Source organism: Giraffa tippelskirchi, chromosome 10 (assembly GCF_054371585.1).
Source record: "Giraffa tippelskirchi isolate mGirTip1 chromosome 10, T2T-mGirTip1v1.2.pri, whole genome shotgun sequence".
NCBI lineage: Eukaryota > Metazoa > Chordata > Mammalia > Artiodactyla > Giraffidae > Giraffa > Giraffa tippelskirchi.
This window is the reverse complement of record NC_137284.1, coordinates 59,657,166-59,680,815: the sequence shown is the minus strand read 5'-3', so window position 1 is coordinate 59,680,815 and position 23,650 is coordinate 59,657,166. Positions and strand designations below refer to the sequence as shown.

Here is a 23,650-nt window from a genome sequence, read left to right as displayed (position 1 = left end):
ATTATGTGCTTCTTCCTTTCTATAGTTCTTGATCTATCTGGAATTCAGTAGTGTATTTTTTGAGGTATGGATCAAAAAGTTTTCCACATTAATACTTAATTGCTTTTATATGTTTTTATAGTTTGTGTATTCTCCCTTAAGTTTTGTTTAATCACGTGGTTTAAGAAGCCAGGTGGGGGTCAGAAAGGGGAGGAGTCTAGGTGCAACAAAACAGGAATGTATAGGATACTTCCATTTCTTTTCAAAGTGGTTGGTTAATAGCTTTAACAGCATATTGTTTAAATTAAGTAATGCCCACCCCCAAGTAAGCATTTGATTGTGTCCCACTACCAATTTTGCAAATCCTGCTCACCACTCAGCACACTGTGGAAGCCCATGAACTCTGGGCTAGATGAGTAACTATTTAGGATGGTGTGCTTCTAAGGTGAAAGTTTTTAGGTTGTGTGTGTCCATCCTTACCCCAGATCATTCCATTTAGTCATCGTCTCCCATGTGCAACTCCCAATAAACGATTGCATTTACGTCATTATCCCATCAATGAACCCAGTAACCCTTCAAAACTTGCACATCACTGAGTCCTTTTTTTCAGGGTTTCTTTTTCTAAGGAGTGGCAGAAGCAGGCAATGTTATTTTTTCTTCCAGTTTTATTGCGATTAATTGATATATATAAGATGAACAGCTTTAGTAGTTTAACAACATATATTTTGTGAAATGATTATCATCATACCTTTAGCTCAGGTTTTCTATATGCAACCTATTATCCTATAACTGTTATAAACTTCGATAGGATGAGTGCCTCCTCAACCTCATGTCACTTTAGATGATTTTCATGCTAACTCTGATCCTGTTTTAGTGTTATTTGGTGTTAAAAACATCTGTCTGCTAATTTCCCTTCATGTCATACCTGAGTACATTTGGTATGTCTTCTAAGTTTTTAATAATTTTCTATTAATAAATCTCAGGTATTCCAAGTTTGTTGTTGTTGTCCTTCAGTCACCAAGTCATGTCCGACTCTGTGACCCCATGGCAAATTCATATAAAAATAGTTATACGTGTCAATAGAATCTCTATTAATTGTATGGCCTTAATGTATGTTAAAGTTTTTCAGTTTAGAAAGTTTTTTATATTATGTCCATAGAGTTGCTATTAATCGTGGAGCTTTATTTTATACATTAAAGGTTTGCATTGGGAATGATTTCATTGATTTCTTGGAATATTCTGGGTAAATAATGGACACTGTGTTGCTTGATTGATATATAGCACCCCACCCTTCCCACCCCACTGTCTTCCCACCCCCAACCCCATCCTCTAGACTCCCCTTCCCTCCTCCCTCCCCCCTCTTCTCCGCTCTGTCCCCTCCTTTCTTCTTCCTCCACCTTTTCCTCCTTCCCCTCCCCCTCCCTCCCCCCTCTTCTCCGCTCTGTCCACCCCTCCTTTCCTCTTCCTCCCCCTTTTCCTCCTTCCCCTCCCTCTCCCTCCCCACCTCCTTTCCTTCTTCCCCTTTCCCATCCTCCCCCAACCCCGTCCACTCGATGTCCAGTGTACGCTGAAATGATCAAAACACAGTTTGCACTTAACCACTAAATCTTTATTGAATTTTTATTATAACATCAGGCGATACATTAGTAAATAGAGAGAAATACAGAGTAAATAGCAATAAACGGGGAAGGGTAGGGAGGTGGCACAGGGGTAGCTGGAAGTGCAGAGTTAGGAAGAAGGGGCAGGGGTAAGGAGAAGGGCCACTGGCAGGGGCATAAGCAACTGTTCTTATTCATCACTTTCCTGTAACTTCCATGAATCTTTACCATCTATCGTTATCAATATCACTCCAGCAACGATTTCTCAGAGGGCATCTATCTTAACTCTCTAAAGACTTTGCTTACAATCTCAATCCCTGGAGTTAATACTCAGGGCAAAGAGCCTCTATTAGATTATTTATCCAATCATCCCTGAACTTTCTCCCACTAGTTTCTATCTGTGTCCAATAGCCCTAAAAAGGTTGATCTCCCTGCAGTTCCCTTCAAGTTTATCTGAAATCTTTAGGGGTAGCAATCATAGGGTAAAGAATCACAAGGAGGTACACATGTTTACTTATAGAGGTATCTAATATATAGTAGCATGCTTTTTAACTAATCCCACCCACTTAAGATTACTTAAAAGCCCCCCTAAAATACTTATGATTATATATATCCCCAATTAAATCATTAAACAAAAAAATAAAAACAAGGAAAAGTTTCCACAGACCAGTTTGGTAGCATTCTACAATCTGAAACAACAAAGAACTCTCAATCCCAACAGATGTGCCTTCCTTCTTTAAGATGAAAACATAGCATGGTTCCCATCAGGCTCTTCATCTCTGCAGGTGGTTCTCTTCATTTCTGCCCAGGTCTTTCCAGCAGGGTGTTCTCTGTTGCCAGTCTTGGAATTCTGATGTTAGATGTCTGTGGTGGTTGATGACTGGATCAATTCAGGAGTCCAAACGGTACCTGCAAACTTAAACAGAAATCCTGACTGCACTATATATGTGTGCCCCTCTTTGTCCACCCGAAGTTCACTGTGCTAACTCATGATTTATTCCAACTAACTCTCCATTTTCCAGTATCTACTACAAGTACCTCATTGCTCAAACTAAATTGACCCTTCAGAAATGTACATAAACTTCCTCCGTTTCAACAACCTAGCATGATGACCTTAGCTAGTTCTCTCCAGGTCTGCCTAACAATGGGAGCTTATATCTTCTTCCTTCATTTTTTAATTAACACTGAACATTTGGGCCAAAAGTCAATCAATTTTGTCATTGTTTCAAAAGGCAGACTGTTGGCTTTGCTAACAATTTTGATGTTTTATGTATCATCTTTGTCTTTATTTTGCTCCCTTTCTACCTTCTTTAGAGATTAATTTGCTTTCTCCTTTCTTACAAATAAAGGCATCTTGTTGGAAAATGCCAAAAATTTTTAAAGTATTCAATTAAAACAAAGTTGATGAAAACACATGAGCGAAAGAAAACTTAACAAAATTCTGATTCTATAGAATAAGTTTGAGATTACTTATCTTGAACACCTATGCATATAGATAATATATGATAGCTATAAGGCATAGTACACACTGCCAAACAGATTTTCACAAGCTCTACAAAACAGCCAAAGGTGTGTCAGGGATCTCCTCCGTGAGTTGTTAACCCACACCACCATGCACTCCCTCATGATGGTTGTCGTCACGTCCCCAGACTTCCGCTTGCAGTGATGGCAATGTCCGTGTGCACATGCTGGGGCTGCAGACAGTAGCCCATTTCTAGGCCCTCTGCAGCTTGAAGATCAATTGACAACTGTAAATTTGACACAAAGCAACTTGAATTCAAATGTATGGAGGATGGATTGATTGAGGTAAATTGACCTGATGCTTCAAAAAGTCCAGAAGCACAAATGCACCATTTAAAAAGAAATTAACCTAGAACACATGAGTGACCGACAAGCTTTCAGATTCCATTGCAAAAGAAAAAGGAAAAGTTGTTTTGGATTAAATAGCCAATTAGGCAATTAGGTATTTTCTTTGAATTTGTATATCATTTTGTTTGATTTTTAAAGGCCCAATCAAAAAAAAAAATTTAAACTATAGATGATGTTAAAATAGAAGTTTGAAGATGAACAGGATGAACTATTATACAAGTACTCCAGTCTGAGGAGCCTCTTATTCACAGTGTTGTAAGAGAAGTTCACAGTAAAGAACTATTTTACACTACCTTACGTATCAATTTTAATTAATTTAGTAAGAGTTGGACAGTAATTCAATGGAAATAACTTTGAAAGCAGAGTCACTACTTTAACAGTGGTTAAAGGACACTATCAACCTACAGCTAAAACTTTTAAGTATTTAAACATGCAAGGGTGAGTGATAATGAATATGTGAAGGGTGATGCTGATGAAAAGTGAAACTTCACCACTGGACTCCTCTTCATGACAGGCTATTTGAAATATACACCATATTGTTTTCTACTGCTCAAACTGTTGGAGACTGTGTGTTCAAACACTTGCTCCCAGAAGCCTGCCTCTTTCTTCTCCATGCCATGGCGGCAAAATGGAGTCTCAGCAACCAGGCAGGAAGGATGTCAAATCCTGCAGCAGCGTAAGTGGCAGTAGTAAACAGAGAGACAGATTAGATAATCAGTTCAAGGTAGTAGCAAGGGACCAGGCTAAAGGAAGTCAGGCAGTGCCAGGTTAGCACAAAGCATCCAGGAGACACCAGCTGATGTCACTGGATTGAAGACAACTCGTCTGTTGCTTTGGATTGCTTTCTGAGGCCTTCCATTCATTGGCAGCTTATCGGCTCCATCCCCTAGAGGATGCTAAAATACACTCCCCCTCCCTAAGCATCCAGTGCTATAGTCTAGTGAGGGGACTGATAATGAAATGCCCAGGTGCATATGGAGGCAGAGACAAGGACAGATGCTCCCAAGACTTCAGGTCAGGTGACACCCTTCCAGCCAGTGAACAATGCTTGTGAAAATTCTTTCTGAAGTTCCAGGTCAAGATGGTACCATTAACCGAGTCTCTCCTTTAAGAGTTGGGTACGGGGATTTAGGAGTCCTTATTAGCTATGCCTTAGCCCTCATACATGACTGAGAGGTGATCACATTTCACAAATATCTAACAACCTGGAGCCACCAACAGTCTCTGGTTACCAGGCTTTCTGTTTTGTGTGGAAGCCATTGCTGGCATGGTGATGGTAAGGTGTTGTGACAAAGTCAGAGTTATTGGGTACATATGATTTGCACCAGGATGTGAAGGCACACTCAAACATGCACACGTCCCTCTGAGAGCACGTCTTCCTGAGGCCTGAGGTGTTCCGTTGAAGGGGTTTTGCCTGCTCCCTGGAAAACCGGTCGAGTTGCCACTCTTTGAGTCATGAAAATGGAGTTTGTAGATGGTGAAGTTTCAAAGGGTGCAGCCAGAACATCACGGAAGCCGTTGGCACTGCACCAGTAATTGTGGCTTCCTTAATAAGGCCTCGCTCCTCCAAGGCTGTTAAGGTACGTCAACTGCAAGGAAAGTCATGTCCTCCTCCTCGCCTCCCCCTCCATAAGGAAAACAGCATTTCCTGTGTTTGCATCAGCTTCTCAGTAACTGTTAAATGAGGAATCCGACAGCCCATAATTCACATGGTGACAGAGGTTTCAGCAGGTAAAACCCAGGTTTCCAGGGTTTGCTGGGAAGTAAACTTGTTACGAATTTTAATTAGGTTGGCAGTTAAGGTGGAAAACCAGCGATAATTTGTTGGTAAATATTTTGTTGCTTCCACCAAACAGTGGAGGTCAGTGGGTGCTTTGAGATGGGTGTCAGTCCAGGGTGGCCCTGACCTTCTGTAACCATTTCAGAGGAAAACCTGTGCTCAGGTTGGTCTGAAGGTGCAGTGGCCCAATGTAGCACACAGTCACTGATTGAGAAGCTGAACAGGAGTTCATTTTGAGGGTGGAGGTCCTGAAAGGCAGGATGCCTATTCACAGGGTGCTGTAAGACGGAGGCGGTGGCGGCGGTGGGGGCGGTGGCGGCGGCTGCGGCGGCGGGTACTGGGGCACTGGCGGCTGGCGGTACCAATGAGGATTCCAGGTGATCATCACGGGGACATAGAGGGATCGCCCGTGTCCATCTCGCCCCACTGGGTACCAGGCGAATCCTACTGGGTAGGTCGGGTACGCGGTGTAGGTGGGGTAGGTCGGATATCCTGGAATTTGAGGTACATATTCGGTGTAGGTCGCCAGGTGAGCTTGGTCATCTAAATTTGGAATCGTGAGTCGAGGATACTGATTCTGGATGGTGACACCGTTGGGACCCCGGCAGTCATAAGAAACTTGCAGCTTCCACCCCCTTTTCACTTGGAGAACTTGGGCTCCGTTCGGCGCGATGGTGGGAGTGATCAGCCCATCCTTCACGTGTCTGGCGACGAAATCTCGCAGGGCTGCCATTTCAGATTCGGACAGTGAGTACACATGCCCGCTGGGAATGCTGTGTGCTCCAGGGATCATTTCTATGTTAGGGTCCACCAGACGGTGGTCTGGGTAGACGTTCTCATCCACTGGGGTGTATACATTCTGCACGTAGTAGTATCTCACGGGCTGGTAAACTCTGTACCCCTCTACCGGGTAATAGAACGCCGGCTGTGTTGGTGGTGGGAGAGGTGGTGGTATGGGAGAATACATCCGGCAGTGGTATCTGCAATATTCGGAATCAAAGACAATCGATCGGGTGCTCCACGTGATGTTGGGGTCGTGTGTGCTCAGCCAGCGCACCCCCAGGACGATAGGGAAGAATGGAGACTGAGTCACATCGAACGACAGCACCTCGCGGTGATCTCCCAAGTCGACGATCAGGTCGTGCGTTTCGTGGACCACTGGGCCCGATGCTATGGGACGTCCATCAATCGCTTCTACAAGTATGGGCCAGTCCTTGATTCTCAGAGGAATGCCGTTCTGGGCCACGTACTCGTGATCAATGAAATTGCCGGAAGCGCCAGAATCGATCATGGCTCGGACGAACAGGCTGTGTCGGCCCGGGAGATGAATCTGGAGCATCACTTGCAAGTGTGGAGATGACGCAGCATCATCTTGGGGGGACCTTATTAATTCCGGCCCGGTCGCTGAAGGTCCCTCTACAGCGGGGCCGGGGAGTTTCCCGCCGGCGAAGCCTTCGAGGCCTTGGCAGGACAGTTGTCAGCGTAGTGGCCTCCATTCCCACAGTAGAGGCACAGGTTTAGCTTGCGGCGTCTCTCTTTCTCTTCCTGCGTCAGGCGCATGCGGGCGCCCCCCACGGGCTCGGTGGGGTCTACCTGGTGGTGGTGATTGTTGACGTGAGGGGCCACCAGCGCGCGTGGCGGGGAGCGCGGCTTGCGGGTGGCAGCCGCCCGGGCCAGCCTTCTCTCGATGTGGATGCACTGGCCGATGAGCGCAGACAGCGACTTGGCCACTTCGAGGTGCGCCAGCTCCGCCTGGATGTGGTCGCTGAGGCCCTCGTGGTACTGGTCGATCAGGGCGGGCTCGTTCCAATCCAGGTCCTGTGCGATCATCTGGAAAGCATTCGAGTAGTCGACCACCGACCCCATGCCCTGGCGCAGACGTCTGATCTTGCGTTTGGCGGCCTCGCGCCGCTGGGGATCTTCGAAGACGTGCTTCATTTCGGTCATGAAGGCTGGGTAGTTGTGCATCAGGTAGTGGGAGCGTTCCAGCTTGGCCGAGGCCCAGCGGGCGGCGCGGCCCGTCATCATGCTGGTCACGAAGCAGACGCGCACGCGATCGACAGAGAAATCGCGGGTGCTCTTCTCCATGAAGAGCTGGCACTGGGACATGAAGGGAACCAGCATGTCTGGGTTGCCGTCGAACTTCTCGGGAAGGTCTTCTGGGCACTCCTCCTCGAGAAGGGTGGCTGGGGCGGCAGCGGCTGCGGCGCCGCACAGCTCAATGTCGTCCTCTTCCTCCTCGGGGGCAGGCTCCACTTGCTCGCGGAGGGTGGTGTTCTCCTCGGTGAGTTTCTGCACCTGGTTCTGCAGATTGTTGTTCTCCTCGGACTGCTTCATGACCTTCTCTCTGAGGTTGTTGATTTCTTCGGAGAGATCCTCTCGCCGGCGTTCTCCCAGGTTGGGGTTGTACTGGCCCCTCTGGCTGCTGCAGGGGGAGTTGGAGGGGGAGGAAGGATCGTTGGGAGGAGGAGGAGGCGGAGGTGGTGGGCAGTCGGGCCCCAGGGTGATGGCTGGGGTGGGAGGAGACCTCCCAGGCGTAGTAGCTTCACTCCTGTGGGGATGGAGGCCTGTGTCCTGGCCTCCCCGACCACTTTTTCGCCTTTTGGTTTTCAGAAGCTTTTTGTTTCTGTAAGTGAAGATAAAAGCATAAATTCAACACATACATTCAAAGCACCACAATACTAAGTATCTGCTAAAGTACTTTAAATACATGAGTATTTAAAGTATATCTTTATTCCCCTTGTTTACATCCATAGTTAATAAACAGACCAAAGCCCCACAAAAAAGATGTTAATCAATTAGGACTGTGGACAATGAAAAGCATCCTCCTCTTTGATGTCCAAATGATCCTTTCCTCCTCAAGAATCACCTGTTCATCAGAATTTAACAATACGCAACTCTTATAAGCAGCATGATTACCTTTACTGACTAATAAATAATGTAGACACTCCAAATAAGAAACTTTATAAGCAGAGCAAGAAACCTTCAAGGCAAAGATTGATACCAAAAAATTATGTAAAATAAAGCCAAAATGATAACTACTTATTATGGGAAAAACAGCTACTATCCCAGCCAATAGAGAACCAAGAAAAAGAAGGGGGGTGTTAAAACTCACAATGCCTGTATTCATCAACCCATCAAGGGCGGGGGGCACTCTGGCCCACTTGTCAGGACCCTGATCCACCTTTACAGAGAAGGTAACTATTAATAGTTATCAAAACAAACAACAACTGCCACAAAGCCAACAGAGAACTGTCTAAATTCCTTTTCAGACCCTAATTAGAGTTCCCCTTTGGGATAGAAATGGTACTGAGCAGCTGTCTGTATATACTGGTTTCCCTCCTTATTATGCAGTCAACCAACAGTTATTGATTGATGCCTCTTAGGAGTAGCTGGGCTATAAAATATAACATTCAAAGAAGCCCGATAATAGTGTCCCTCAAACTTACAATGAGGGTTTAATTAGATAATGCAAGTAAAGCACATAGTGCATATTCAACAACTGTTAGCTGATATTAATAAGGTTATTAATAAAATCAGAAACTTCAACTTTCTGTATAATGAGGCTGAGATTAAAACAGGGAGGGGCTGCAACTATGGCAACCTGGGTCCCACATCCCACCTAAAGATACTCATTTTTTTTAAAAAAAGACTGTGTCCATAGGGGTGAACGTGTGAGGGGGAAGGGATGAGGGGACTTAATGCCCTAATTATGGGTAGGGTGACAATAAATTACATATAGAATAAATCAGCACACAGGGGCATGTGTACTTCCTGGAAATAGGGTTAAGTTCATTTAGAGTAACTATTTTAACACATCAATGATTTTTCAAATGGGCATTAAGTGTTCATATTTGGAAAACTAGAAGTGCTCAAAACTTTAAAAATAGAATATATAAAGCCGGTAGACTGCCTATTCATTACATTTTAACTTGGCAGTCCTGGCCACCTGTTCCTTTCTGACCCACCAAGGCAAAAACAAACACCAAATTAATTGTGTAAAATAAAGCCACAAAAGTAAACATGCTATTCAGAGAAGTTAGGTGAAAAATTGCTAATATTTCATCAATAGGGTACGTGGGGGGAAAAAGGTGATAGTAATTAAACATGGTGCCTGGCTACAGAGAAATACCCCTTCCTCCTCCTCTTTTTGAGACCCTCCAAGTTCTTTAGGCCCCTCCCCTGCCCCAGCCCCACCACCCACAGCCATTTTCCCTCATGCCCCGGGCTGTTGGTTCCGCCTCTTCAAGGAGTGGCAGCAAGCAGAGTCCTTAAGGGACAGAATTACTGTGCCATTTTAATATTTTTAAACTGCTACTTAATTACTTTAATAACTTAGACTATGAAAACAATTAATCGTTGACATTCAAGTTTAGAAAAAATGAGATGTAATTAACACATCATAGCCTGTGACATTGTTTCATGTCCAACTGCTTAAAGACGATTACATGGGTGACACTCAGAATATGAGGTCACAAAATAATGCCATTTTTATTAATTAAATGAAGTGTTTTAATGTCCCATTAAAAAGCAACTAATAAGCACAGGTCATTGCATCATGTCACGATGACTCAGGTGCCACTTCTGTCATCAAAACATTAATACTTTCAAAAGTTAGAGACAAGACTTCTGAAAAGGCATTTCACAGCATGGCCTGGAGCAGGTCAGAAAGGTTAACCACCTATATGTCAATCACAGTCACTGGGGTGGGCTTTATTGAGGCCCAGGTCTGATGGTTTTCACATCTGCAAAACACAAGGACAGGACAGAAATAACAATACATTAGGAAATCAGTAAACAATCATGGAATTGTTTATGGAAACAGAAGATCGGTAAGACCTTAAAATTCAAACGCTTTTGGGGACAGGAAGGTAATAGAAATGTGAAAAGAGACTGGACAATAGGGAGGGGCTACAGCTATTTCACTTGGGGATGAATACCCCCCCCCCAAACTCTTTTAACTCTTGTATGACTTTTAAATCCAGTGTCGGTCAAACAAATTCAGAGCCTTATTTGACCGGTGAGATCACTAGTTTGAGGTCCCTAACTTTTGCCAGTATCAGGCTTAAGGCTCCCACCCCCAGGGTTTGTAATTTTGGGGTGGGACTCTTAAGTCCTATAAGGGTCAACTGCCCAGAACAGAGTTGTTTAACCATTAAAACTGATAGGGTAGTGGGCAAGCAAGTTAAGAGCATAAGTAAAGTTTACCAATGTTTAAACAGCAACTGGAGCACCAGATGACAGGCAACAGGGGCACTGTGACTTGATTTGAATGACAGGACTATGGTTCCTTAATGCCTCCCGAGTAGGGACTGGATTGCAGAGGTGGGGTCAAGAGGCCCCATTCCTAAAATAAAACCTCAAAGAACACACAGCATATAGCTAAGCCACTTGGGACAGATGCCACCTTTACACATGAAAAACAGTTCAGTATTACTCTATTTAAGAATTAAATACATTTGATTAATTTTTGACTCTTCACAATGATTTTTGAAACTTTCTATTCCCCCCACCCTACCCTCCCTCAACGCCCCCACGAAAGACACCAAAGCACAACAGCAGCAAAAAACCATCACACATTAACCATCACACATTAACCATCACACTAGTAAATGATGCTTCACCAAACAATGCTTAATTGTTTTACATTTGAAAATGTCCATATTTCTTTTTGAGAACTGTACAGTTAGTGAAATGCAAATTCTAATAATATGCACATTTTAAAAAACCATTGTTTTGAATCTCTTTATAATGCAGCCACAGAATTTCCAAAGAGAAGAGGGGTTAGGGCGGCAAGGGGGGGTAAATGGAACCTGGGGACTTGAAGCTGTAATTATGATATGTTATCCACAGACTGTATCCTTGATGGAGGCAGTGTGTGTGTGTGTATTGGGGGGGCGTGATTGGTGGGGAGTGACAAATTTGGGGAGCCAATGCTTCCAAATGCCCCTGTAACAGTCCTGGTTCATGGTTTATAACATATGGAACCAGGTTTTAAAATTTCTTCATTTAATTAGAAACATAAATATCTGACTGGCAGAAACTATAAATTTGTTTTATACAGATATTTTAAAATGACAGCTAAAATCTTCAATCTATCTTTTGTAATGTAACCACTTTGTTACATTACACAAATTTTAAATATAACAATTATGTACTATTAAGTAATCCACTTGCCCCAAATTTAAATAATTAGATTTGCTTTTTAGTTTATAAAAAAGCCAATTATTTTTAGTGTTTTGAATTAATTTAGCTGTTTTGAATTATAATTACAGCTTACATTATTCAAGCTTAAAAATGCAAATTTTTTTTTAAGATCCTGTTAAATGTGAGCAAGATAAAACAAGCAGCATCTTGGACAACACAGGACAGCAAACCACCACAAGAAAGAGCCAGGAACAAAAGATCAGATAACACCTGCACACACCGAGGAAGACACTGAATAAACCATTTTACTCTGATCATTTAATGAACGCCTACAATATGCCAGACCCAATTAATAATACGTAGGCAAGTTAGCCAGGGCTAATGCCCTAGAGATTCCAAGAAAAAAATGCAGAAATACACCTTATCCTCCTTTAGAGGCCAAGCCAGCAGCACCAACAAAGTTCAAGTTGTTCTTTATTTTGTATTCACCAAAGCATACGATTCCATTGGGTCCCAACACAAAGGTCCACTAGTGTGTCCAAAACACTTTAAAAAGTTTTTTAATTTAAAAAAATTAAATTTTTATTAATATTTTAAAAAATCTTACAAGTTAAAAATGTTAAAGTATTTTATTTTTCATTTGTAGTAAAAAATTTAGCTAGATTGCCTTTAGAGGCGCCAGCCATGTCAGTTTGGAAGCACCCTTCATAACCCACTATCAGGAATTTAAATTGTGGGTTTATGTTATTTAATATATACAAAGTGTTTATAAAAAGTGGCTTATTAATGCCATGTATAATTGTTATTGTTGTTAATTGTCCTTATATATTATTCTTATATTTATTAGACACCAGTGGATAAAAGGCAAATCCTGCGCAGAAGAGAAACCACAGCAGAGAAACCGCAGGAGGGCGGGGCTGTGCAGCCAGGCTCAGGCAGCAAGGGTGCGCAGGCGCAAAGGTGGGGGGGAACCCTGACGAAATGGTTGGGGGCTCACACTGCGCAGGCGCAGATGCGCTCTGGAGAGGCGGGGCCATAGGCCAGCTCAGAAGATGCAGGCTCAGGGTGGGGCCAAGTTTTGAAAGGCGGGGTCTGGACGAGCTACCTCGGAGGAGGCAGGCTCAGAGAGAGGCGGGGTCTGGAGGTGCCACCTAAGGGAGGTGGGGTTCAGGGGAAGGTGGGGTTTAGGGAAGCCGCCTCAGAGGAGGCGGGCTCAGGGGAAGGTGGGGCTTGGGGAGGCTGGATCTAGAAGGCGCGCTCTGGGAAGGCGCGCCACAGAGGAGGCGCGCTCAGAGCAGGCGCTGGGCGGCGCTAAGCCCACTCCAAGCAGATACTGCAGAGAAGGCGCGCTAGAATGGGCGGGGCAGGTCTAAGACGGGCTGCATGCCTCTCCCTGGATCTCCCCCTCCCCAAACCCCTCCCACCAGCCTCCACCAGCCAGATTCATTTCATGCAACAAGAGCAATCACCCCCAGATCCAGTCCCCCACCACCACCCCACGCCTCCCAATACTAAGCAAACCAACAGCTTCCACAAACTGTTGCTGGATGCCAATTCGCGCCACCACTACAACTACACCACCACTTCAATCAAGCGCAACTAAGCAAGGGAGCCCTGCCACCACCAAAAGATTCCCTTTTACGCTACAGTCAGAGCCCCTCCACTCCACTGCCATAGCAGGAATGGTGTGGGCAGAATGTTAAACACTAATTTTTGCCCAGGGCTCCATTTTGTCTAACAGCACCATCATGCAGAGAACCGTCCTGAAGAAAAACATAGTGGGAGCCATTCCAAAGGTGTGTTAGAGACAAAGGGTGGGGTTCCTCTAAGAACAGAGTGATCTTACTCTTCAGCTCCTGTCCGCTTCAACTGGTTTCTTTGTAGCACAAAGCAGTACAGCTTGTCTATTTCTGCAGCTGTTACTACTCTGTAGCGCATTTTAGGTATAAAACGTTCCACAGCTCGTGTACCTCTGCGGTTCCTGGGTCTTGTAGCGCAACGAGGCGCTGTTGTAGTGCTATCGTATCATTTTCGTAGCGCTAATCTTCTACAGCTCAGATTTTGTAGCGCATTTAAAGCGCAAATCAGTCATCAGTCTGTGGTTCATAAATCGCGGCAATTCATAAACCGGGGCAGTTCATACTGGTTTCAGTGCAAAAGAAGCGCCCATCAGTTTATAGCGCATTGACGCGCCCATCGCTTTGTAGCGCACTGATGCGCCCATCAGTCTGTAGCGCATTGAAGCGCCTATCGGGTCTGTAGCGCATTTGAAGCGCTTATCAGTTTGTAGCGCATTTGAAGCGCTCAGTTTGTAGCGCATCTGAAGCGCCAATTAGTTTGTAGCGGATATCACTTTGCAGCACATCTGCAAATTGGTCTGTAGCTCATGTCCGTCTGCAGCTCATGTTTGTCCGCAGCTCATATCTGTCTACAACCCGTATCTCGACTTAGGTACTAGAAACCAAAGCCCTGAAGGCTTGGATTCTCCACACAGTTTTGGGGTGCAGCCAGTGAAGGCGTGACAAGGTGTGCGTGGAGACATTCGGGGCGCTATTCCATCTCCCGCAGCTCTCGATAAGAACGGGGAATGAACGTGGTCTTAAAGAAAAAGAAACATCCTCACCGCATACTCACCACGCGAGGACTCCTCTGCGAAGGCTGGAAAGATGGGGTCCCACACCTGTGCCAGGCGTGGGCGCCGCTGGGTGCTCGGCCGCCCGGAGTGGCTCCGGACGCGAGCCCGCTCAGCGGACCTTCCTCGAGGTTCGGTGGTCCGTCTCCGCTGGTCTCTTCAGGTCGTAGTCAGGTTTCTTCGACACACACCAACCGAAGTTGAAGCGCGTGTACCGGGAGCGCCGACCCGGAGCCTTATATAGGCTGAACGGAGGAGGGGGGCGCCAAATCCCAGCGTGCTCCGCGGGTTAGGGGGGGGTGGAGGGGGAGCGGGGGCGGAGGGGATGGGGGGATGGGGGAGATGGGGGTGGGGGCCATGGCCCCGCTGCACTGGCCCGCCGCTAGAGGGAGTTCGGGATTAAGGAGGGGGGTGCAGGATGCTGATGCTGAACCGGCCGAGCTGGGAGGAAAGAAGAAAGGGAGGGGAAGGGAGAATCGAGGACGGCCGGCCTAGCCAGGCCAAGAATGCAATTGCCCCGGTGGTGGGAGCTGGGAGACCCTTGTGCTTGGACGGGACAGGGTCGGGGGACACGAAGGATGAGCCCCGCGACCACTGGCACCTTCTTGCTGACAGGTTAGTGGCCCGCGCGCGACGGGAGGTCCTGGGGCCAACAGGCCGCTGCTTCCCCACCCCCCTTCCCGGGTTTGGGGGACCTGGGTGCATTTTCCGGGCATGAGCCCTTCATGCTGCGGAGTCCCCAGTGCACGCTTCCTCCAAGATGTCCCGCACCCCACTTCTCGAATCCCGTGTTTCCCTTGCCAGGCTTGACCCCTGGCCTTTTTTTCTCTGCGCCCCCGCGGGCCCCTCCCTGCCCAGCAGCGCCGAAATTCCATCTCCAGTTTCCATTCTCATTGCCCTCCACCCATCCCCAGCAGTCCTGGTGATGAACCTCTCCGGATCCCTGCCTCAAAGCTGGGGGTCGTCGACCATCTGGGGGTTGGGGGCTTACCTTGCGAATGGGGCTCTGCGGCCCAGAGGCGAGCTCATAGGAAATGGGTGTCGAGCTGTGCCCAGCTCTACAAACACACTACATCTTTTTTTCCCCCTTTTCTTGAATCCGATCTGGAGAGAACATAAAAATATGCATCTCAAACGCCTAATTCTCCTTTCTTCCTAAGCGAATTTCTCGGCAACGGAAATCTCGTTTTTCTTAGGTTTTGCGGAGCAAGGAAACGGAATCATGAAATGCTAGGAGTTAAACAGGGCATTGAGGTCAGGGTTAACCTCGGCTGGGGGCCTGAAACGCTGCAAACACAACTGTTTGCCCCACCAAGTACACTATTTTGAGAAAGCGAAAACAATTAAAAACAGCTGTGGATGCCTCCAGTGTATTCGGCGGGCTTCGAAGACTCCCAGCTACGGCCTTTTGGTGATGATTACAAGGTTTACGCAGAGACATGGATCTCCCTGCAATGTTACGTTTTTCTAAATCTTGTAGGGTGAATGAATACCTTTAGTCGTGGTAACCGCAAGTTTAATCCTTTGAAGCGTGTTGCCAAGATTTGGCCACAAATATTTGTGTATGTTTATAAACATATATATTTTACGTTAGAGAAAATTGCAATGAGTTCCAAGACTAAAATACTGATGAGGAAGGATGCTGAAATAAAAAAGCCTTAACGTGGATTTCAATTTAAGAAAGTGTTAGGTACTGAGAAAAGGGACGATCTGTTGATAATCTTAGTAAAAGAAGTTTAAGTTAAAATGAAAAAACCAATTGTCTACCAGTGAGTGAGGTTCCTGAGACACAGATGAGACACATTTGTATTTAAAGGCTAAAATAGCAGATTTGAGTAACATTGCTGCGTATTAATTTGTACATAGAGGATAGATAAGGATTTGACCCGTCGTAGATGACAGAATGGTAGGGATCTCAGTTAAAGCCAGCCTTTCTAAGAGTAAACAACTCTAGCACATTTATTGAAATTCTACTTTTTAATCAGAAATAAAATATTGACCATCAGATATATGAATAAATGAGGTGCAGATTTCCAACACTGAAAGATATTTTACTAGGAAGTTGGGTGAATATAATTATAGTGTTTAGAAGTGCCTTAGTGTCTTTCCATGTTTAGGATGTTCACTCTTCCTTGCAATATTGAATGCTTTCAGGATTTCTTATGTTTTCTAGAATACTGTTTTGGTGACCGCCAGACCGTCAAATTCTTACCATTTTTTTAAATCCAGGAAAGTTACTTCATCTAGTTGTTTGGTAACTGATAGACATTCTTTTTCTTAAAAATGAGATTAAAAAACAGGATAGGTGATAGAGAAAACTCAGGTTTACAAATCTAAAAAGTTTGAACAAGTTTGAACCTATTTGAATTTTTATTTCAGAATGTTAGCCAGGACTTTTTTTTGGGGGGGGGGGTGAGGTGGAGGAAAAAAACCCAGCTTTAGTGTTATCTTTATCATAATAAAAGTAATTCCTATTCATTGTACAAAATTTAGGGGGAAAAACTACAGAAAACTGGGAAAAAAAATCAAGAAGAAAATCAGGATCACCTGTAACCTCTTTATCCTGTGACAACCCCAGTAAACCTTATGGACTCTTTCTCGATACATATACACGTGCCTAAATAATGTATATTTTTCATAGAGTGGTACGTGTATAATTTCTAAAAATTAAAAATGGGATCAAGTTAATTTCCTCCATTTTTTCTCTTCAAGGAGCCTTAGCTATCTAAATAATATTAAATTTTCAGAATCTTTTTAAAAATGGAAATAATAGTCATTACTTTTTCTAATTGAAATTTAAATGAACATAGTACAAAAATATTTAAAACCAAAGAACTGAGAGTTTCCTCTGATCTCACTATTCTAACACACACATAGTAATCTGGTATATATCCTTGTGTTTTTTATTCTATATATATGAAAAAATTTTTACTTTGCTTAGAAATAGATTTTTCTAAGGAAAAAAGCAACAATAGATAAGTTGCTTTGAGAAAAAATTTTAATCTAAAGCAGCAAAACAATATTAAATATAAAAACAAAAATACAATGTTAATAGGTAAATACTTGAGATGATATTGTTATGTTACCTAAAGCACAGAACAACATTAAAAATCACCCCCAAATAAATACATAAGAATTTAAAACACTCTTTTGCTATTTGATGTCATAAGTGAATTTTGGATTTTCTCAGATATTTGTTCCCAATGTTATCTGTTTCTTACCCGTCTTGCACAAGATTACACGCATAGCAAAAGAGATGCTAATATGCATTATTTACTTTATCAAATAATAACTAGGCATTGTATGGGAACATTTTAATCCATTTTAATGAGAATTTCCTGTGGATCTATGAAGCTGTTGATTAACTACCTGTGTTTAACTTCAAGTGTAGTAGGAAAATTTTATTTCAAACCCAAGTGGGATATTCACTTGTCAAATAATAGCTTTCTAATTGGATATTTTACTTATTTAAGACAATTTGCCATGTATCTGTGAAGCTGTTGATTTACCTTTTATATTTAGTTTAATGTCTAGGGTAGTAGGAAAAATGTATTTCATAAAAAGTGGAATTTTCACTTGCCAAACAGTAACTGGACTTTCTAGTTAAACATTTTATCTGTTTTAGATGACAGTTTGCTTTGGATCTATAAATCTGCTGATTTACTACATGCATTTAACTTAACTTTTAGTGTGGTAGGAAAAATATATTTCTCAGCAAAGTAAAATTTTCAGTTGTCAAATATTAATTGGACTTAATACTTGATCATTTTATCCATTTATTATAAGGAGTTTGCCATAAATCTAAAACCAGTTGATCGACCTTATCTATTTACTTTAAATTCTAGAGTGGTAGGCAAGTTGTTTTTCTAAGCAAAGTGGAATTTTCACTTGTCTCTCGGACATCGAAAATTAGCAAGGGACAGCACCAGAGAAAACTGATGAGAAAGATAACACATATCCAGTTTCTAGCACTGGTTTTAACTGATGAAAACCAGGCTTGAAGTAAAATGTTGAAGCAGTGAAGAAACCTTGATGTGTTAAAAAATTCTCCGTCAGTTATTCAGATGGGTTGGGGTTTTAAGAAGTGCAGTATTTATGGATCGCATTTTCTCTGAAATAACCAGACACTTTGTTTTTTCTTCTTTTTTACTATGCGTCCATGCTTACTCTATCTGGTCACTTTTCTTTTAACTTACTGTTACCTCAGTTCTAAACACCCAAGTGTAGATCCTGTTGTTGATCTTATTACCCACTCTCAGTGTAAAAAAGAACTCTACGTGAATAGATAACATATGTTTACATGTCCACTACAGATTCTTGGGCTGGAGCTCTGTGAAGTCCAGAGCTTCACGGAAATATTAACATGATGCTTTTTGTTTCTTTCTATCCTTTCCAATTTCTCCAACAGAGATGTGACAGAAAGACCGGCAGATGTGGGCAGGCAGGCAGACAAACAGAGAGACATGGACAGATACACGCATGGGCACACACACATGCAAGACATCGAGGCTTTTTCTAAACTTTAGGATTCAGTTCTTCAGTTTGCTGCCTCCCTGATTTTTAGAAGAATTAAGCCACAAGCAGCACTGCAGAATTGAAAAAAGGAAGCTAGTGTTTCTAAAGATCAACAAGTCTTTTCAAGTGACTGGTTTTCCCGACTGGGATTTTCAGGGTGGTAGAATCAGATAGAGGCTCAATGCTCTTAAAGTTGTTTCACGTGGATGGCTTCTGAATAGCTTCCACGCACATTTCTGTCTAAGCGAAATTCCGGGGACTTCAGGTTTTCAAACAATGTAACTATAGTAAAGACCGTATTGAATAAAAAATAGTCTCCACAGTCTGACACGAGAACAAACATTTGCACTGATGTGCCTTCCCTTCTAGCCTTTGTTCCATGTGCATATATATTTTCACTTGACTCTTAATTTTCATGTGTGTAGATTTTTTACACTTCGCTTTGAAAGATAAGTGAATCTTGCTTTCAGCTGAGCATTTGTCAAGGCTTTTCGGAGGCTCTCGTATGTAAGATGCTGTATAGACAAGCAGGATTGCTTTGTGAGCCTGGGGCAAGCTGTGTTGGTTACTGAGTTTGGGTCTGGGAGTGGTCCCTGGTGAAGGATCACAAGCCTTTGCCCTTGGTCTTCTCTTTTTCAACATTTTTGTGGATAACTTTGATGAAGTTCTAAGATGCTTGCTTTAAAATCCATGGTTGACTTCAAAAAAGTCTATTACAAATAGATAACAGAATTGAGAGTTAATATGGTTTAAGTAGGCTGCAGTGCTATTCAAAAATATATTTTGTAGCAGTAAATGCCTCATAATTCATTGGCCTGCATAAAGGAAGGAGATAACTTTATATGGTAGCAGTTTTTGAGGAGAAGGACAGTTAATATGAACCAGTGACATGATGTGGCTGCAAAATTTAAAAAAAAAAATCAAATTTAGATTCCAGTAATAGTATAGTGTCCATATGTCACAAAAATTAATAGTAGCCTGCTCTAATTAACCACATCTGTAGTATCGTGTCCATTTCTGGCTGTCACATTTAAAGAGAGACATTGACAAATTAGACAACTTCCAGAACAATCTGTGGGGATGGTGAGGGGTCTGGCAATCTTGTTATAGGAGGTATCCTCAAAGGGTCTGGAAACGCTTAGCTTAAAGACTAAAAGTAGACATAAACTCTCTTCTGTTTGCTTCAGAAAGCAGAACCAGCTGTAGTGAGTGAAAGATAGAGATGGGTTTCAACTTGAGACCTTTCTAACAGTGAAGCTCAAGAAGGGAATCAACTTATCACCTTTACTTGGTCTCTTATTTTCAAGTGTCAGAAATATTTACCTTTCTTGCATTGAATATTTAATTTGAGGCCATGATGACATTTTAGTGCAGGACAGCAGAGATACACTGATGTCGCGGTGTAAACATTTTCTTTTTTCTGATCAACTGTCTAAAAGAAAGAGTATTCCTGTGTGTTGCAGCTTGATTTCTTACAACTTGAAAAGAGCTGCAACTGGACATTTTAACGCATCCTTTCCTCCCTTCTAATTTCATTTCAAATGTGAAAACCTGAGAACTAAAGTGGCTTTCAGTTGCTTCCTGAAGTTGTTCCCTCCCTGGTGTTTCTCGCTGCGGGTGCCCCGGGGGCGCCCTAGGTCAAGGGGGAGTAGACTGCTGCCAGCCGTTGGTACAGGACAGCTGAGCCCTACGCTGCTAGAGCCTCTCACCCAGGGGAAATGTGAGGCCATCCGTCTTCCTTCTGCAGTCCCCCCTTCTATGTCCTTGTAATACATAACAGTTACAATTTTTAGCTTTTCACTCGAAAAGAAACCCTTTCAATCAAAAGTAGGCCGCTGACCTTGTGCTCTTTTAACTCCCTTTGAAGTGAGCCTGGTTTGTCACTGCCCTAGGAGCACCGGCTTTGTGTCTCAAACATGTCTTGGGGCAGATTTTCTTTCCACCTGCCTATGGATTGTTTATTTTGATTACTATCTCTCACTGTGAAAATGTGATTGCTCAAAGTTCCTTAGTGGAATAGGCACACAGGACCTCAGTTCTAAGAAGTGATAAGCCCAACACGTCTCACTCCACGGTGACGATTTTTATGCCTGTGAGTGACCCTTGAAAACTAAGGGGATTCTGATCACAAATGTGAAGAAAGAAGAGACCATTCTTCAGGCATCTTTTAGAATCAACGTTGTCATGCTTCTTTTACTCCTGTCCCTTCTCCCCACACCCAGAACTTTCTCCTCCACTCAGATTGTTAGGTCAGAGATATGATCACTCGAACCCTGAATATGTGAAGTGTATTTTTAATGTTAAACACGTTCTCTTCTTATTTTCTCTATCTTTTATAAAAGTGTAATGCACTTTTGTGGGATTGTAGTAATGTACTGGGCAGCTTGTAATGGCCGATGGCCCGGCTCCCAGTTGTTGAAGATGCCACAGGCGTTCCTGAGCTGAGCTCATATTTCCGAGAGAGAAATGCTCAAAGCTTGAGTGCCTGGCTTGTCAGCGCTCATGCACCTGATCTGCAGGCGGCTACTTGCAATTCCTTGAATGCAATACTTGCTCTTGCTGCTGGGTTTGGGAAGTAAATAATCCCCAGTGTTTAAATTTTAAAACTTCAGGAAGTTATCTTAGGAAATAAGCAGGTTGCTGCAAAACAGGTACTGCTGGTATACTTGTTAATGTTATATTCTTGCCAAACTCCATGTTAGAAAAGTGCTGTTTTCTTCTTGGGTCACTTTGGCAAAAATCTTATGTTTTATGTCTTCATCTGAGAATTCCTATGCAGTATCTATGCAATAGTGTTTTAAATGTGTTTCATCACTTTAAAAGCATTCATCTTTAGCATGTCTCATTTTCTAGTTAATTGCCTTGGACTAATCAGTTTTTTTAGACTAGCTCTTTGGCATTCTGTACCACGGATATTGCCCCTGCTTGTGTTGTGACACAGAAGGCAGACATTTCTCTTTTCTGACAAGTGAAGCCGCTCATTTCAAAAATGTTTAGGAGTTAGGCAGCTCCAGTGTAAAGTCTTTCCCATTCTTGAGCTTTCCACTCATTCATTTGGTCACCACTTTGATTCTTATGGAGATTTGGAGTTCACTGTCAATTTGAAGGGAGACATCACAGTTAATTTTGCTATAGCAGTTAAAGTGAAATATTTTAGTTCTCTGGGATTTCTTCAGTAATAGGCACAGAAGTAAAAGTTGATTTTTTTTTTTTTTTTTAACCTTGGAATGCAGAGGGAGAGAAAAATTAGCCTCAAGGTTTTTCATTTTTCTTTTCTCCTTAGCAAATTGGTGTTCCTCACTGTGCAGTAAAATGATAGTGGCTTTTCTCTTCTCTGAAAGAGTTAATCGATGAGCACTTTACCATCTTTCATCTTCTGTAGTTATAGAGCTGATTCTAATCAAAGGCCAGTACTGCAGAAGTAGAAACAGAACAGAACAGGTTGTTACATGTGCTGATCAAGATTTGAGATATATGTTATTTTTTGTCTAGCTGTTTACATTCTAGGTATTTAGCTTACAAAGATACTCCTTCAGGTGATGAAAAATAAAAATATAAGGATGTTTATATTGATAGTAATGATGAAAAGTTAGAAAAAATAGTGGCTCCTTTTACTAACTAGTACTTCTTTTATTCATTTATTTTTTGAGTGTTGACTGGTTTTGAGACTGTGTTAATACATGGTCCTAGATTAGGGAACTTTTATACTAGGGTGTTGACAGAGACTAATCAATCACACATATCAATGTGCCCTTAGAACTATGGTAAGTGTTACAAATACTAATAGAATTTCTAAGCAGGGGATTTGGCCCATCAGGGGGATTAAGGAAGGCTTATCTGAGAAGGTACTCAGACCTGAAGGATGAGTAGATGTTGGTGAGGTGAAGAGGAAAGGTATATTGGAGGTCAAAGGAAGAGCTCTGTAGAGGCTCTGGAGCAGGGTGCCCTAGCAAATAGAAGGTGCTCTAGAAAGTCCTGTGAGGTTGGTGCCTGGGGAGAAGGGGAGGCACAATAATATGGATGTGGGGGTCAGGGAGCAAATTTTGCTGGACCCGTTAGACTACTTTAAAGAGTGTAACCTTCATCCTAAAATCTAAAACCTACCTCTTTGGAGGGCTTTAAGCAGGACTTGATCAAATTTGCATTTCAAAAAGAGCACTTTGATTGCATTGTGATGAAAGGATTGGAGGGGTCAGAACAGAAGCAGTAGTTCCAAGTCTACTTTTGTAATCCAGAGTAGAGAGGAATAGATGACCTCCCTTGCTAGAGAGGTGGTGGGGAGATGGAAGTTTGGAAGAACATGTTGAGGGGTAAAGAGCAATAGGAGTGGGTCGGGGGTTGAATTTTGGGCGGAGAGTTACCAGAGACGATTTCTCTAGGAAAAAAATCAAAGATGATTTCTAGATTTCTGTTGTATTCATGAGAATGAATGGTGACGCCATTCTCAGGATAAGCAATGCTGGAAGAAGACCAGACTTTAAGGGAAAGATCAGGAGCTTGAGGTGATGATAAATAAATTATGATTGAGCCACAAAGCGTAAAGCTGTGCGGTCTTAAAATGTGATATCGTGTAAACATGTCCAAGATGTATGCTAGGGAAAAAAACTGTGATCACATCATGGAAAGAAAAGCATGGTATGTGTGTGTTTATATGTGTTTGTGTACAAACATACATTTATATATGCGTAGAATATGGAATGATGTGAGGACTGTTGAGAGGGGATACCCTTAGCAGTGGCGTTGGAGGGACGGCAATAGATATGTAGGAAGGAACTTTTATATTTCATACCCTCCTGGTTATACTCTTTGGATGTATTACAGTGAAAATGTGTGGCTTCTATAATAAAGAAAAATAATGACAGTTTCAAATAAACACGCATTAGTATTGTATTACTATATTTTTTTATTTTGGACAGAATTTTTTCCTTCAGTTTTACTTCCTGAGCCCAGTCGCTCTTACTGCTTTGCCTTTTAATCCTTTCCCACTAGATTGCACTGTTAGGCTAGATTTCAGTCTGCGTATTGTTTTGTATTCTACCTTTCACTAATTTTAATAATTTCGAAACAGTCCAACATTTTGAAGATAGGAACATTAAATTGTTATGCATATAACTATTGCATGTTTTATAT

General features: G+C 42.8%; 2 protein-coding genes across 15 annotated transcripts in view; one reads left to right on the top strand and one right to left on the bottom strand.

Annotated features, from left to right (window-relative positions):
• Positions 1 to 1,566: 1,566 nt before the first annotated feature.
• PEG10 (paternally expressed 10) lies at positions 1,567 to 14,163 on the bottom strand. Its single transcript, XM_081531494.1, is given in 3 exon segments — positions 1,567 to 6,669; positions 6,672 to 7,852; positions 13,997 to 14,163. Coding segments are annotated over 3 exon segments (2,361 nt in total). The 5' UTR covers positions 14,002 to 14,163; the 3' UTR covers positions 1,567 to 5,494.
• Positions 6,886 to 23,650, top strand: part of SGCE (sarcoglycan epsilon) — a 79,656-nt gene continuing 62,891 nt past the window's right edge. For 11 of the 14 annotated variants that reach the window (XR_014066082.1, XR_014066083.1, XM_081531503.1 and 8 more), the window contains exon 1: positions 14,444 to 14,620. Coding sequence is in view for 9 of the 14 variants with exons in the window: in XM_081531503.1 (XP_081387629.1) it covers positions 14,512 to 14,620 (109 nt within the window). In the remaining 5 variants the exon portion in view is untranslated. Of the gene's footprint in view, positions 7,511 to 14,443; positions 14,621 to 23,650 lie in introns of those variants that run through there. The other 3 variants (XR_014066081.1, XM_081531499.1, XM_081531496.1) reach the window with 1 other exon arrangement.